The sequence below is a fragment of the Ursus maritimus genome, unplaced genomic scaffold (genome assembly GCF_017311325.1).
Source record: "Ursus maritimus isolate PB19 unplaced genomic scaffold, ASM1731132v1 scaffold_8, whole genome shotgun sequence".
In the NCBI taxonomy this organism is placed as follows: Eukaryota; Metazoa; Chordata; class Mammalia; order Carnivora; family Ursidae; genus Ursus; species Ursus maritimus.
In genome coordinates, this window is record NW_024426996.1 from 62,612,729 (window position 1) to 62,629,100 (window position 16,372).

A 16,372-nucleotide genomic window follows, 5' to 3' on the forward strand; every position below is an offset into this window, starting at 1 on the left:
GTCAGTTACCAAGTATGAAACATGCTCTATACACAGGAAATGTAATCAAGAGCTGAATAAAAATTAGTCCATGAAATGAACCTAAGGAATTCATTTTTTTGATATAACTTTATTTGGATGATAGTTTGCCAAATAGAGTTTCACATCTTTCATGCTAAAATTGGAGCATATAAAAATCCATCTTCGCCAATGTTAACTTCATCTCTTAGACCCCCCACCCCGAAAAGGATATTTATAGCATATGTAACACTGGAGTTGAGGTAGTTCTCTGAAGCCTTGGACAGACCATTTGTAGGGCAACAACAAACCAAAGTCAAAGTGCCAAAAGTAACTACTCGCTGTCACTCTGTATCACCCAGGAACTTGTTTCTGATTTAGTTGTGGTCCTTGTGAGAAACCTGAACCAACTCCATACCCCATAATATCATGAGTACAGGCAACAGACTCAGTTCATTCTGGTAACTAACGTGTTTCAATAAATGAGCTCTCTCTCTCTCTCTTTTATTTAATTTATGGGGGGGGGGGCAGAGGAAGAGGGAGAGAGAATCCCAAGCAGGCTCCACACCCAGCACAGAGCCCAACACAGGGTTCAGTCTCACAACCCTGAGATTATGACCTGAGCTAAAATCAAGAATCGGATGCTTAACTGACTGAGTCACCCAGGTGCCCCAACAAGCTGTCTCTTAATATCCAATGTCAACCTTTCACAGAACTGATTCAGTATAAAAGAAGCTAAACTAACTAATACAACACCTTCAGTTTTTGTTTCCAACACATACACAGAAGTTTATAGATACGAAAAAAAAATATCAGTATATCCAATAAGTTACAAAATAACTATCCACATCCCCTACTCTGTGCAGGAGATTTCAATATACAGGCTCAAGAAAGGTAAAACTACAAGACATATAGCTTAAATTAAGAGTGAAGGGTCCATGTAAATCTTTCAAATTAAAAGTCATTCAGCTACCATGAAAAGAGTTCTGGTGAATGTCTTGTACGACAATGGGAAGGTATTTAACTTACTTAACACTACCGAACTGTACCTTAAATAACTAACATGGTAAATTTTAATCTATGTGTATTTATCACAATTTTTCTAAAAAAAAGTAAATCAGGAGACTAGCAATGAACAATACCAAATGAAATTTAAAGAACAATTTAATGTCTAGTAGCAACAAAAAGAGTAAAATACTTAGGAATAAGTTAACAGAGACATGCAAAACTTGTACACTGAAAACTACAAAACATCATTTGAAGAAATTAAAAACGAACTAAATAAATGCAAAGACCTCTTATGTCCAAGAACTGGAAGACTTAATATTTAAAACTATTCCCCAAATTGGGGCGCCTGGGTGGCACAGCGGTTAAGCGTCTGCCTTCGGCTCAGGGCGTGATCCCGGCGTTATGGGATCGAGCCCCACATCAGGCTCTTCCGCTATGAGCCTGCTTCTTCCTCTCCCACTCCCCCTGCTTGTATTCCCTCTCTCGCTGGCTGTCTCTATCTCTGTCGAATAAATAAATAAAATCTTTAAAAAAAAAAAAAACGATTCCCCAAATTGATCAAAAAATGCAACAAAATCCCTATAAAAATTCCAGCTGGCTTTTTTGTAGAGGTTGACAAGCTAATCCTAAAATTCATATGGAAATGTAAGAGATCCACAATAGCCAAAACAATCTTGAAAAAGAATACAGCTGGAAGACTCACACTTTCCAGTACCAAAACTTACTACAAAGCAACTGTAATCAAGACAGTGTGGAACTGGCATAAGGATAAACATAGATCAAATGAACAGAACTGAGAATCCAAAAATAAACACATACATTTGTGGTCATTTGGTTTTCAGTTAGGTGCCAAGACAACACAACGAGAGAAGAATAATTATTTCAACAAATGGTGCTGAGGCAACTGGATATTCACATGAAGAAGAATGAAGTTGGGCCCCTACCTCACACCATACATAAAAAATAACTCAAAATAGATCAAAGACCTAAATGTAAGAGCTAAAATCATAAACTCTCAGAAGAAAACATTGTGTATATATTCATGACCTTGAATTTGGCAAGATATGACACCTAAAACACAAGCAACCAAAGAAAAAGGAGGAAAACTGGACATAATCAAGTGAATAGACAGCCCACAGAAAGGGAGAAAATATTTACAAATCATATATCTAGTAAGGGTCTAGTATCCAGAATATGTTTACTCTTTTAATTAAAAAAAAAAAAAACAATTAAAAAACGGGAAAAGGACTGAATAGGCACTTCTCCAAAAAGATAAACAAATGGTATACAAGGACATGAAAAGATGCTCAGCATCATGAGCCATCAATAAAACGCAAATCAAAATCACAATGAGATACCACATTAGGAGGAGAGACAGTAGGGGCGTCTGGGTGGTTCAGCCGGTTAAGCGTCTGACTCTTGATTTCAGCTCAAGTCATGATCTCAGGGTCAAGATCTCAGGGTCATGAGATCAAGCCCTGAGTTGGGCTCCACGCTGGGTGTGGAGCCTGCTTAAGATTCCCTCTCTCCATCTCCCTCTACCCCTGCCCCTGCCTGTAGGTGCTCATTCTCTCAAAAAACGAATTAATTAATTAATTAATTAATTTAAAAATACAGCCAATAACAAGAGCTGACAAGAATGTGGAGAAATTGGAACACTCATATATTGCTAGTGGAAATATAAAATGGCCGTCACCTTAGAAAACAGTTTAGCAGTTCCTCAAGGAGTTAAATGTAGAGTCACCACATTACCCAGCAATTCCACTCCTAAGATAAATACCTGTTATGGGCTGAGTTGTAACATTTATCTATTGAACCCCTAACCCCCAGTATCTCAGACTGTGACTGTATTTGGAGACAGAGCTTTTAAAAAGGTGATTAAGATAAAATGAGGTCTATAGGCCGGTGATGGGTATTAAGGAGGGCACATATTGCATGGTGCACTGGGTGTTATACGCAAATAATGAATCATGGAACACCACATCAAAACATAACATAATAAAAAATTATTATAAAAAAATAAATAAAAATTTTAAAAAGGCTGAAAATCTTAAAAGTAGTCAGAGGAAAACAGACATATTCCCTTTAAAGACTAAGATTTCAAACTGACTTTTCAACAGAAACTATGAAAGCCAGAAAACAATGCAGTCCCAGAAGATGTACAGAATTCTGAGCTCTTCCTTAGCAGAAGGAATAAGGAAAGCTGTATCTATTCCATCTGCCTAAAATGGAAGTACCTTTATAATTGTTTTTTACCATAGAAAGTTCTAGTATTTTCCAAAATCTATTAAATCTATTTTTTCCTTATAGTAACATGTTAAAGAGTTTCCCCACCCAAAGACTTAGTAAATACAGCTCTATATTTTAAAAATGTTTATAATTTTACATTTTCATTTTTTATGCGTATTTCATACAGATTAAGGACATTTACTATAGAGCAGAGTTTGACATTTTTTTTTTAGTAAAAGGCCAAATAGGAAACAATTTAGGTTTTGCGGGTCATATGGCTTCTCTCATAAGTCAACTCCATCGTTGTAGAATAACAGCGGCCATAGACAATAATAAATTAAAAAATGTTAAAAAAATAAAATAAATAAAATAAAATGGAATGATGTCATTAGGGTAGTCCATGATACAAAATGACTGGCGTCCTTATGAAAGGGGACATTTGGACGCACAAAAAGAAACTGGGGATGTACACACACAGAGGAGAGGTCACGTGAGAATACAGTGAGAAGGCCAACTGCAACCAAAGGAGAGAGGCCTCAGAAGTCACCAAACCTACTGACACCTTGATCTTTAACTTGTAGCAACCAGAACTGAGACAGTAAATTACTGTTGAAGTCACCCAATCTCTAGTTATTTTGTTATTGCAGCCCTAACAAATTAACACAGTACCCAAGAGATAATAAAACCTATATTTATACAAAACTTGTACGTAAATTTTCACAGCTGCGTTATTCAAAACAGCCAAAGCATGGAAGCAACACAAATGTCCATAACCTGATGAATGGATAAACAAAATTTGGTATATCCTTATAATGGAGTATTATTCAGCCATAAAAAGGAATTAAGTACTGACTTGCTATAACATCATGAACTTTGAAAATACCAGGCTAAATGAAAGAAGCCAGATACTGAAGGTCACATATTGTATGGGTCCATTTTTATGAAATATCCGGAATAAGCAAATCTATAGAGACAGAAAGTGGATTAGTGGTGGCCAAGGGCTGGGGGTGGCAGAAAAGAGGAGAGGTCACCTATTGGGACCACTTTGATGGAGACACCTCCATCAAAGATGATGGAAATGTTCTGGAATTACGTAGTGGTGATGGTTGCACAACCTTGTGAATAATACTAAAAACCTTTTTTCTATGTGAAATATGTCTCAATTTAAAAGACTAAAATACGCCTGATACACAGTGGGGGAAAAAAAGACTATCTGATTCTTTCTAAAATGTTTATATACATAACAAAGGTCTAAAAAGCCAAAATCGAGAATGTTTTGGGTGACAGAATTAAAGATCATTCTCTTCAAAAAGCTTAAAAAAAAAACAGTGCACCAGAGATCCTTGACATATGAACAAGTCAAGATGAATCAGATTTTTTTCTAGTTTGTGTATAAACCAGTCCACCACAACTAGCTTAGAAAAAGATTGACTTGAATGAAATCAGAATACAAACTGTATAACTTCAAAGAACCATACTATTAGAAAGACAGCACTGTACCATTTTCAACGAGGTAGAAGTCCCAAAGGGAGGAATGTGAGCGCTGCTTACAACTGATACACGTTATGTTAAATAATTCCGTTGTGAACTTGTGTTTTGTTTTTGTTTTTGTATTTTTGTCTCTTGTGCACCTATGGTTGGAGAGGGTTTCCTTTGGTGAACCCATTCTACGTGTTTGGTCAGGGCTGCCAGCGCACCCTACCTGCCAGGCCACAGAGAAGGTTCTGGAACAGGTATCCAGCCCCAGCCAAGCCAGTCCCTCCCAGGAGCTGTGCGCTGGGGCTCTCAGGAAAGAGCGCCTCTGTCTCCCAGAGAGGTAAGCTGGGACTACATAAGCTGAAAGCTGCTGCTGCCAAAATCCCTGGCAGTGAGTGGGAAGTAAACTGGAACAGAAAGCCAATCCCAAGAAAGACAGAACGAGAGGTGGAGAGAGAAAGACAGAGTCCGAACAACACTGGGCAAGGCCTAGGACCTCGCCTGCACTGAGGCCTGCTATATCCTAGGCTCGTCATATGAGCCAATATGTCCTCTCTGACATAAACAGATTTCCAGGGCTCCAATGAAAGGTACCTGACAAAGGAGAGCCTTATTCTAAATTTATGAATAACCTGCAAACCCGTTACAGACTCATGTGAACCTTCGTGGAATAGGCACAGGGGTAGATGGAGAAAGGGAGAGACAGAAGGATGACATGAGAGAAATGGGGTATATAAAAAAGGCTCATATAAAGAAATTCAAAAGCGAAGTTATTTCCAGAGGGTATCTTAATTTTTGGAGCCCCACTGACTGGGTTTGAATCCTGACTTGGCCACTCGTCACTGTGAAGTCAAGTTATTTCACCTCTTCGTACCTCGGTTTTCTCAGCTGGAAAATGAGGAGGATAACAGCACCCACCTTATAGGGGAGGCTCCTGTGAGGACTGACTGAGGTCTAGCAGGGTTTCACAGGGGACAAGCACCCATGCAAACACCCAATGCAAACACCAGTTATTGTTTGTATTGTTATGATAAGAACCCCAGAGTTAAGCTTCTACCTTTAAAATAGTATATTTACAATAATTTAGCAGTCATTCTCTAGGAAAGGAATTTGGTATTTAAAGCATCTGATACATCTATTCAGTGGCACGTTAATACAGCCACGAAAGGGTAAAGTACTGTTACGTACTGTTAGCTGGGTGTGAAAGAAGCCATAAGCCTAGGTCACACAGGGCAGGATGCCATTTATAGAACACACCCAGAACAGACAGACCCACAGAGACAGAAAGCAAATCACTGATCGTCAGGGAAAGTGGGGAGAGGGTTTCTTTTCAGTGTCATGGATATGTTCTAGAGAAGGGTGATTACTGCAAAACGTAATGAATATAGCCTAAACCACTGGCATATGCACCTTAACTTGGTGGGTTTTCAGTGCACTATATCTCAATTTAAGAAAAAGAAACTGAGTTTCTCTTAAAAAGTCTGTATTATCACCCATGGAATTCCATTGTACTAAGTATCACTCAGGTTAAGCAGAGATTAGTGAACTATGCTAGTCCTGTTAATAGGGAATAAGAGGCTACGGAAAGTGTGGCTTCTCTCTGAGAAATGTAGCTGCGTCTATTGGACACCCTAAAGTGGACCTGGAAATCTAAAAATAAATAAATAAATTACAAAAGCTGTACTTCTTGTTGTGACTTTCTGCACTTCAAAAATCTGTCCGCCTTGTTTTTACAGAGAAAGCACATGTAATTTCATAGGTTTTCTCCAACAAATATTGGAAAGTTGGCCGAACAGACTCTAGCAGATTAAATAAAAAGAAAAATAGTGCTGCCTCCTTCAATATATTCAAGAACAGGTAAAAGATACTAACAACACAGTGTTTTAGAGACTCACCATTGGAGTTGGAATTCAAACAACTACAGAAAGTAGGAAGAGTACTCCAAGTTTATACGATCCCAGAGACTGTGGGTGGAGACAGAGGCTACTAAATTACCACCTAAAGGGAGCCACGACGTGTGCTCCTCTGGCTGTCTCATCTCTGTTTGTCCCAACACATCAGATGCCATTTAATTCTGACCCTCTCCCACATACTCCATCTGTCTGCTAATCCTCGGCTTTAAGACCTATCTGTTCCCCGTTGCACTCCCTTGACTTCAGGCTATATCCAGTGAAAGACAATCTGCACATCACCTGGTAAAATACATTAAAATAAGTTCAGATGAATAAAATGTGTTAAAATAAAATATATTAAAAGAATTAGAACAAATAAAATGAATTAAAATAAATTAATATATATTAAGTAAATATTAAAATAAATATATTAAAATATCACAATGAAACAAAATCCTGGAAGAAGTTCAGAATTATCTTTGAAAAGTAAGTGTATGAGAAGAAATTTCATTCAGTGAGAATTTATCTGTAAATTATAAGCCCAAGCCAATGAGACACATTCAATGAAAAAATTCAGGAAGCACACCCAGCAAAAAAAAAAAAAAAAAATCCACGGCTTTGCTGTTTGAAACGTGGAAGATTACAAGGGGAATTTATATGACTAAAAAGGTAGCTTCTAACCAATTACTACTTCTGAACATTAAAGGACTATAATAGGTAATAAACAATTAATAAGAGAAAAACATTAAACAGAAACAGGAGACAATGAATGAGAATAAATATGAGACTTTATAAACCTACCTAAAATCAATATCCAATAAAAGGCTTTTAATGTTAGACTTCTTTTCACCTGATGATTTCAATCTGATCAGCTCATGCAACCTAAAACAATTCATGAAGGCAAACTTCATAAGGAATTACAAATGCCACAGATAATACGCAAATAAACCAAAACAGCCCCACCAATGTTCTCCTGGTATTTCTAACCTTTCGATGAACACTGAAGAGAATTTGGCAGATACAACCAAGGTTTCAGTTTTTCAAATTTTTTTTAAAAGGTAGAACTTATTTGAAAAAGAGAAGTCTAAAATTATAAACAATTAAAAACTCAAATCAGAGGTAATCTATCATATATCAGAACTCTATAAAGATTTCTCTCAAATGTAACATAGATTACAAACTCCTCAAGAGAGGGACCGTGCTTTATACTTCTCTTGTATATTTCAAACCGCATGCTATGTCCCAGAACATAGTAAAAAACTACCTGATAATTTTTTTCTTCCAGTTTAAATAGTGGGGATAGCCCAAGTTTTTAAAAAAATCATATAACATACCTTGGTGTTCCAACACATAGTACTCTTGTGAATCCAAGGGTAGAAAGTAGGTCTACCAAGAACTGACAGCTCCGATCAGCAAACAAATACTGGGCATTTGTCTTCTTGTTTTCCAGTGGATAAAGAAGCTGACTAGGCCTTTTTAACTGGGCGATAGAAATATCACCTACTACCCGATGTTCCTGATGCTTCTCCCAGTCGTTTGGCAACAGCAACCGCTGACATCTTTGACAAAACTTTCTCTGAGACAAGGGCAACTCAATAAACTTCAAGTACCTTCAAGACATAATTAAACACGAAGTAATACATTTTAAGTTTGTTGTGGTCAAGACAATTTCTGTTTGCTATTTTTAGCAGGCACAAAGTACTATTACCTCCTTAAGAGTACTGTGTAAAGAAGCAAAGGTAAGAAAAATCAGTGGACTGTTGGCTAGAATTTATGTCTGGCTGCAGACCTACAAAGTAGAAAAGAATCAGCAATTTTATAAGAATTGAGATGCTCCAATTCAGTCACTGAATGAGGATCGATATCCATTTAAAATGTGAATATAATATATTACTCAAACAACTTAGTAGTAATGGAGACTACTATCACGTTTAAATTTATTGACAAATCCATGTGTTCTAACTCTCAAGTGTTAAATAGTCTGGCTCAGTATGACGATCATTTTAAAGTGAGAAATTAAGATCATTCTTCAATTTTTTATGGCATACTTAGCAAGAAAAATTACCTCCTAAAAGAAAAAATGTTCCTACAAAGTTCCTCTATTCTTAGCAGCAGTGAGGAAAGCAGTTCTGAAAAAGCTCATCCCCCCAAAAGCAAGACAATATCCAAAGCCTTAAAAAAAAAAAAAAAAAAAAACCATACTGATATCCCATTTGATCTCTTTCAAGCCATCCTCCTATCGGATTTCAAAGTTACCCTTTGGGTTTTTTTTTTCCTTTCATTTTATTAGAGAAAATTAGAGAGAGAAAATAATCACGGCACGTTATTTTAAAACTGCTGATTTTGTATATGCAATACCACCTACAAAATCAGAGTAAGAAAACCAAAGAAAAACAACATTATCGAGGCCCACAGCGGGTCGGCATGTCTAAATCTAAGCATGTCAAATAGTGCGCTAAAGGATTCTTAGAGTTTGAGAAGAGTCACACAGTTTCAACTGAACTAACCTCTAGAACTGCACTGTAAAAACTGTGAACTTCACATAGAATCAAAGTGAGTTTTAAAACTTTTCATATCTAAGCATAGCTTTACTTCAAAGCACCCAAGGCAGTGACAAATCGATATTCTGAATGGCTACAGCAAGAAATAAGCTTATCGTGCCAGTAATTTAAATGTTTCTCTTTCCATGATAACTGTGCTTCTGACAGCTTTATCTATGGCTGGAAAGGAAAGGGAAAGCGATTTTAGGGGAAACTTTTATAGTAATTCAAAACAAGAATGTCAGTAGAGAAAAGGGCCCCTAAGACATGAAATGCAGTAGAAAGAACCAGTACATTCTCCAGCAGCAGAAACACTGAATTTACTACTATTACCTTTCGTTATGAAATGTTAAGGGTTGAAGACTTCCACATCCAGCCATGATAGAGTCACAGAGACCAGATTTACCATCCCGGACCTCAAAAAATTTTTTGTTGTAAGATAATGGCCAACTGGCAGCCCAATGGTGAATAAGAGAAGGGAACCCATGAGGGAGTGCTACGCCTGTCCAGTTTACTGCCTGTGGAGAGCAGGCAACACGGGCACAGAGAACCCAAACACAGCTCCATGAATTGATGAGGCAGAGCTGAGAAGCGGTGGAGGCGAGGGCAGCTAGAATTCACAGGGCCGAGTACTAGAGAATACATACGTGGAGTCCACAGGCCAGAAAGCAGGACACTGAGAGAGAGAGCTCCACGGTTTGCCGTGATTCCCCTCAAGGCTGTCGCTGAGTACTGAGCAGCACGTGCAAGTGAAGAAAGTACCCAGAGCGAGGGACAGAACCACTGGAAAGGAGCAGGTGGAAAAATCACCACATACCCAACAGGATACGGAACGGTTGTCGACCAACGTGCCCGAGTGAGAAACCTCGTAAAACACAAGCATCAGGTAGGGTGCTGAGGAGGGTAACTGCTTCAGGAGGGGGGAGCAATTAGCCCTGCTCCCCAAGGTGCTCTAGTCTTGCCAAAAAGCTTAAAGATAAGCCTTCAAAAGCAGGGAACGACAAACCTTTTCTGTACAGGATCAGGTAATAAACATCGAGCTTGGCAGGCCATCTGGTTTCCCTGCCACACCTACACTGTGACCGTAGCACAAAAGGAACTACAAACCCAATGTAAATGAACAGAACTGAGCCCTGTAGTTTGCCAAATCCTGCTCGAGAGTACCAAACTATAGCCAAGTAACAACTGTGTTCCAGAACAAAGCTCAAAAATATGTAAAGGAATAAAAATACCCAGGATACAACAAGGTAAAATGGACACTGCCAGCACTGAATCAAGTATTACCAGGTGTGTGAGAAACAGGAAAACATGACCCATGACCAGGGGCAAAAACAAAAACAATCAGTTTATACTGAGTCAGAAATGAGAGATGCTATAATCAGTAGACAGAGACGTTAGAACCATTTACTATAACTATACTCCATATATTCAAGTGGTAGAAAAAAACATGAGCCTGTTAAGTAAAAACAGAAAATATTAAAAAGACCCAAATTGAACTTTAAAGATTTTCTTTAATTGTCTGAGCTGAAAAATATCCTAGATGGGATTAACAGCAATTTAGACATTACAGAAAAAAGATCAGTGTGTATGAAGGCATAGCCTTAGAAATTATCCAAAATGAAACACCAAGGGACCAAAATACATGAAAATGGACCTCCAAGGAGGGTGGGCAGAAAAAATTTTGAAAAAAATATGGCTGAAATTTTCCAAAAATTACATCAAAAGATTCAAGAAGCTCAGAGAACCTCAAGCAAAAGAAACACAAAGAAAACTACAAGATGCATCATAATAAAATCATTCAAAATCAGTGAAAAAGAGAAAATCTTAAACTCAGAAGAAAAAAGACACGTACAGAGGAACAAAGATTAAGAATAATATCAGATTTCTCACTGGAAACAATGCAAAAAAGAAGATAGTGAGGAAATATCAATTCTACACAAATTCTTCCAGTACACTGAAGAATAAAGTACAGTTCTCAATTCCTTTCATTAGCCCAGCATGACCCCAATACAAAACCAGAAAAAAAAATTATAAGAAAACCAAAGACCAATAAACCTCATAAACACAAACTCAAAAATTAATGGAATTTTAGCAAATCAAAACCACAATATATAAAGAAGATAACAGATCACGATCAAGTGTAGGTTAGCCCAGGAATTCCAGGCTGCTCCAATGTTTGCATCTGATCAATGCATTCACCATATTAACAATCTTAAAAAAAAAAAAAAATCATCTCCTTAAATGCAGGAAAAAAAACACTTGACAAAATCACTCTTTCACGAGAAAGATTATCAGGAAGCTAGGAACAGAAGAGAACTTCCACAACCTAATAAAGGGCATCTGAGAAAAACTGATAGCTTAACACCATACTGGTAAAAGACTAAACACATTCCTCCCAAGATTGGGACACAAGCAAAGATGTCTACTTTTACCATTTCTGTTCAACATTGACTGGGGATTCCAGCCACTTTGATAAGACAAGAAAAAGAAATAAAGGTCACAGATTGGAAAGGAAACATAACTAGACACAGACAACATGACTGTATATGTAGAAAGTTCTGAGGAAATATTTTTTAAAAGTTGCCACAACTAGTAAGTAAACTCATCGAGATTACAGGATAGAAGATTAATATACAAAATCAATTGTATTGCTTATAGACTGGCTAATCTGCACATGATCAATCTTAAAATCACACGAAGTGAGTAACCAGACATTTTCTATGTAATACAAAAGGAAATATACCACATTACTTACAAAAGAGTATTGCCCCCTAAAACTGAACTTGAGTCTTATGATACCGCTACAAGAAATACAGGGATAGAATAAATGTTAAACATTACAGCATGCAATCAACAAATCCAGAATGTGAGGAATTCTATAGGACAAATTACTCTGTTTCTTCAACAAATGATTAAAGATATCAACCAACTACAATGCATAAACCCTGTCTGGATCCTGATTTGAAAAACCAATTATAAAATGGCATTTATAGGCTAATCAGAGAAATGTGAATACTAACTGCATGTTATATAATATTAAGGAATTATTCATTTTTTAGGTATTTTAACAGTATTGTGATTATTTTTTTAAGGCCTTATTTCTTGAGATACACAGAAACATATTTATGGGTAAAATTATATAGTATTTACACTGGAGGTCAGGATAGAAGGTCCAGGTGAAATAAAATTAGCCACATATTGATGACTGATGAAGCTGGGTGTGGGAGTAGGAGATTCTTTACTCTGTTCTCTCTGCTTTTGCATATGCCTGAAATTGTCTGTAATAGAAGATTTTTAAAGAATTAAACTCAAAGAAAACAAGCAAAGATGACCCCAGAAAATACTAAGCAAAAAATGGGTTGTACTCAGCCCTAAATCACATGCGATTTGGTTTTTCATTCTTTGGCAATGGGAATATAATCTGGGAAATTTCTCAGAATTGAAGAACATGAGTTTCTAGTTTGAAAGGATTTACCTAATACCCAGCAAAACAGAATATAACAGATAAGTAATCATGAAATGTCACACCTGTAGGAATAGTAAGATTCTAAAAAAAATGACAAAGGGATCAAACGGATCACAGATCATTTACGAGATCAGCAATGAACTTTCTGAACTTGAACTTCTCAACAGCTATAATGAAGACAAAAGTAAATGGAACATTGCCTTCCAAATTCTGAGGGAAAAATATTTCCAACATAGAATTCCATCATCTGCACAGGGATAAACCAAGTATCAGCATAGATAAAGATATTTCCAGAAACACAGATTTCAAAACTGTTGGGTGGTAAAAATCAGGTTGGCTTCAGACTTTTTTTTTTTAAAGATTTTATTTATTTATTCGACAGAGATAGAGACAGCCAGCGAGAGAGGGAACACAAGCAGGGGGAGTGGGAGAGGAAGAAGCAGGCTCCTAGCAGAGGAGCCTGATGTGGGGCTCGATCCCATAACGCCAGGATCACGCCCTGAGCTGAAGGCAGACGCTTAACCGCTGGCGCCCCATGGCTTCAGACTTCTATTATACCAAATTTAACTCTAGAACAGTGTTCCTCACAGAGGGGCCATGCACCGGTGCTGGCAGTCAACTATTACCAGTTCCTGATGAGACAAAGACAGATATCAAGAGTCTTTGTTTAGAAATTTTTATACCAATTAGAGCACTTTTATGTCTGTTCAAACTAATAAAAAATGTGGGCTTGTAGTCTGTATGTCTTCTCTTTTTTTTTTTCATTTTATTTCCTAGTAATTTATTTTCATTATATTTACAGAAGTATCTGATCCTAATGGGTAGAGACTAAAAACAAGAACATAAACCAAGCAAACGAACAAAAGATTGATCTTTCACGGAGATAATTTAAGAAGTACTTCTCTGGAGGATATGAAGCAATCCTGCAATCGTCCCAAGGAAAACATGTAATCTGGATAATTTGATAGCTGAATCAGTGCTATTCAAGAATAAAGGAAGTAAACAAATATTTTGGGACTTAGAAGAACTCAGGCTAGGTAATCATACAATCTGGGTCCTTACTGAAGTACCTGCAGGATAGCTGGGTGCCAGGTAAAAGGGCATTTCAGACTGGAGTGTTTCTGAAAGCCTTAGGACGGATTTCTCCAAGAAGATGAAACCAATGGACTATGCTACATCTGAATATTCTTAAAAGATGCAGACAACTGGCAGGGAGTTTGCAGTTGAAGCAGTGATAAGCACATAAATAAGCAAATAGCAGCTATAATAATAAAAAAAACCCCAAGACTATTATTAACTCCAAAGAAAACAAAAAGCTGTGTAGGAAAGAAAAAAACTTATTTTGATTTATTACAAGGTTTAGCTCTGAGCAGCACTTATATGGTTATAATAACACAAACACTAAAACATGAATCTAACCAAAATTATGATAAATTTTCATTATGAATTTATGAATTATGAATATTTACATAATCAAATGGGGTAGGGAAAAGGTATGGGTTAGGGGGAGGGGTGAAGGTGGAGGGAAGAAGGCAGGGGAGGAGAGATAGAAAGATAAACCCTCAAGTTCCACAGGAAATAGATAATTTCAAAACTTGATAAATCAAGAAATAGCAATATAAGCATGTTTTGTATTTCACAGACAGGAAGGTAAGTTCTAAAATAATTAGCCAAAAGAGCTGACTATAGTTGCTGCTGGGGAAGGCAAAATGCACAGGTGGAGGCAGGGGTACGTTCTTTGTAAAACCTCTACTTGGTTTTTGAACTATTTGATTCTATTGCCACACACAGATTTTATTTTTTTACTGAAATTTAATTCATATACCACACAATCTCCCTTTTAAAGTGTACAATTCAGTGGTTTTTAGAATGTTCACGGAGTTGGGTAATCATCACCATGATCTTATTCCAGAACAATCTCATCACCTCAAAAAGAAACCCTGTACCCATCGGCAGTCACTCCCCATTCCCCAACCCCCAGCGTCTAGCAACCACTAATCTACTTTCTGTCTCAGTAGATTTGACTGTTTGGGATATTTCATGTAGAAGGAACCATACAGTAGCCACATAGGGATTTTGATTTAAAATTTCTGATTAATATAAGACTTTTATTTAAAAAGAAAAAACCACAAGAGGATGAATTTTAGCCAAATAGGAGATAAATGAAGGAACTACAGCAAAGGGGCTGTCAGTAAGCACCGAATCTACTTAACCACAGAATAAAAACAGAACAATATGGGTATTTTATTTAGAGTACAAAATGTAAATAATATAAATCCAAATATAAGAGGTGGGGGAAGTCCCAGAGAAAGTGGGAGATGGTATAAGTATACTGATTTTCTCATGTGTTAGAGTCAGAAGCCAAAAGATATCATTTAAAACTGAAAAATCAAGTAAAAGCTGTAAGCAATATTCAAAGGCATAAAGATTATCCCTAAAAAGAAATGATCAACCAAAACCGGATAGTGATTGTAGAGAAAGAGATCAGAAGATTAAATATACAAGTTCATCATTTCTCATTTTTAGATGCCTGAAGACAATCTAAAAAAACAAAAGGATTAAATATAGCATAAAAAGCTACAAAGGCAACCATAAGAACCATAAAAAAAATAGAAGAAACACACATTAAAAAAAGAAAACATATGCCACATAGTGAAAGAGAGCAAAGAGAAGCAAGAAAACCAGAAAGCATAAAATAATACAGCAAAACCAAGATCAAGCGCGTCTGTTATACCCACTCTGCAAATGAGCTAAATCTACCCATGAAAAGAAAGCCCATCAGACTGGGTCACAAAGCAAAATCCAGCCACCTCACTTCATCACTTCTAAGATGCGTATGTTTTCACATTTTAGCATCTATGACATTGAGATATGATATACAATGCCATCAGCCAGACAGAGGTCATGACGTAGCTGAGACGGTCCCCCCACGTGCAAACCTGTCCCAGCCCTTCATGCTGTCATCTCTCCGACTCGGCACAGCACGCTGTTGGAACTACACGCGAGGGTCACTGCCATCACCTACAATTTCAGTCCCAAAACACAAAGGTATTATACATGCGGTCAGGAACTCAAACGGAGCAACAGAACATACGTTTCATATTAGGGAAGCAAATACTCATCCTTGAAAGAATGACGACAACAATCAAGGGCCTTAAAGGAAAAAAGAGAAGGAAGATCCCCATCGGTAAAGCTGTGTCAGGTTGTTACTTAAACACAATCAGAAGGACCACCTATCCCTCACCAAGTGATGCCCACTGAGGGCAGGAGAAGCTGCCAAATCACCAGGAAGAGATGAAAGACGGCTTGAAAGCATGGAAGACTGGGGTACAATTCGTTCACACACAGGACTCTCTGCGGCGCTTAGAACACCAAGCTTAATTACTTTTAAACAAAGGAAAAGAAGAACACTGTTAAATGAACCTCCACTTATATATCTTTGTGCCTTGTCAAAACTGCTCCTCAGAAAGCTTCCCTGCTAATTTATTAACCTTCTCTTGACAAAAGATAAAGGGAGATCTCGTGCATACTTCTTTCATTCAAAATCACATCATAATCATTCATGCATACTGCTTTAAAATTTAACATTCAGAAACAAGGTTTTTTAGAAGTATGGTAGGAGGAACATGAGAGCGTAAGGGCTGAGGCTTGCTCAGCACTCCCTCCTCGGTGTACTTTCTACCCATACCCGGGGGCAGAAGAAATTCATTCCGCTGCATGGCTCAGCATGATTCACAATTTGCAGGCTAGCATTTCGAAATGTC

General features: G+C 37.4%; 1 protein-coding gene across 3 annotated transcripts in view; it reads right to left on the minus strand.

Annotated features, from left to right (window-relative positions):
• The window catches only part of ZCCHC4 (zinc finger CCHC-type containing 4), a 45,720-nt gene that overhangs the window by 23,513 nt on the left and 5,835 nt on the right, over nucleotides 1-16,372 (minus strand). For all 3 annotated transcript variants that reach the window (XR_005833532.1, XM_040625326.1, XM_008685853.2), the window contains exons 4-5: nucleotides 7,937-8,212; nucleotides 7,404-7,484 (exon numbers count right to left, since the gene is read on the minus strand). Coding sequence is in view for 2 of the 3 variants with exons in the window: in XM_040625326.1 (XP_040481260.1) it covers nucleotides 7,404-7,484; nucleotides 7,937-8,212 (357 nt within the window). In the remaining variant the exon portion in view is untranslated. The remainder of the gene's footprint in view (nucleotides 1-7,403; nucleotides 7,485-7,936; nucleotides 8,213-16,372) is intronic.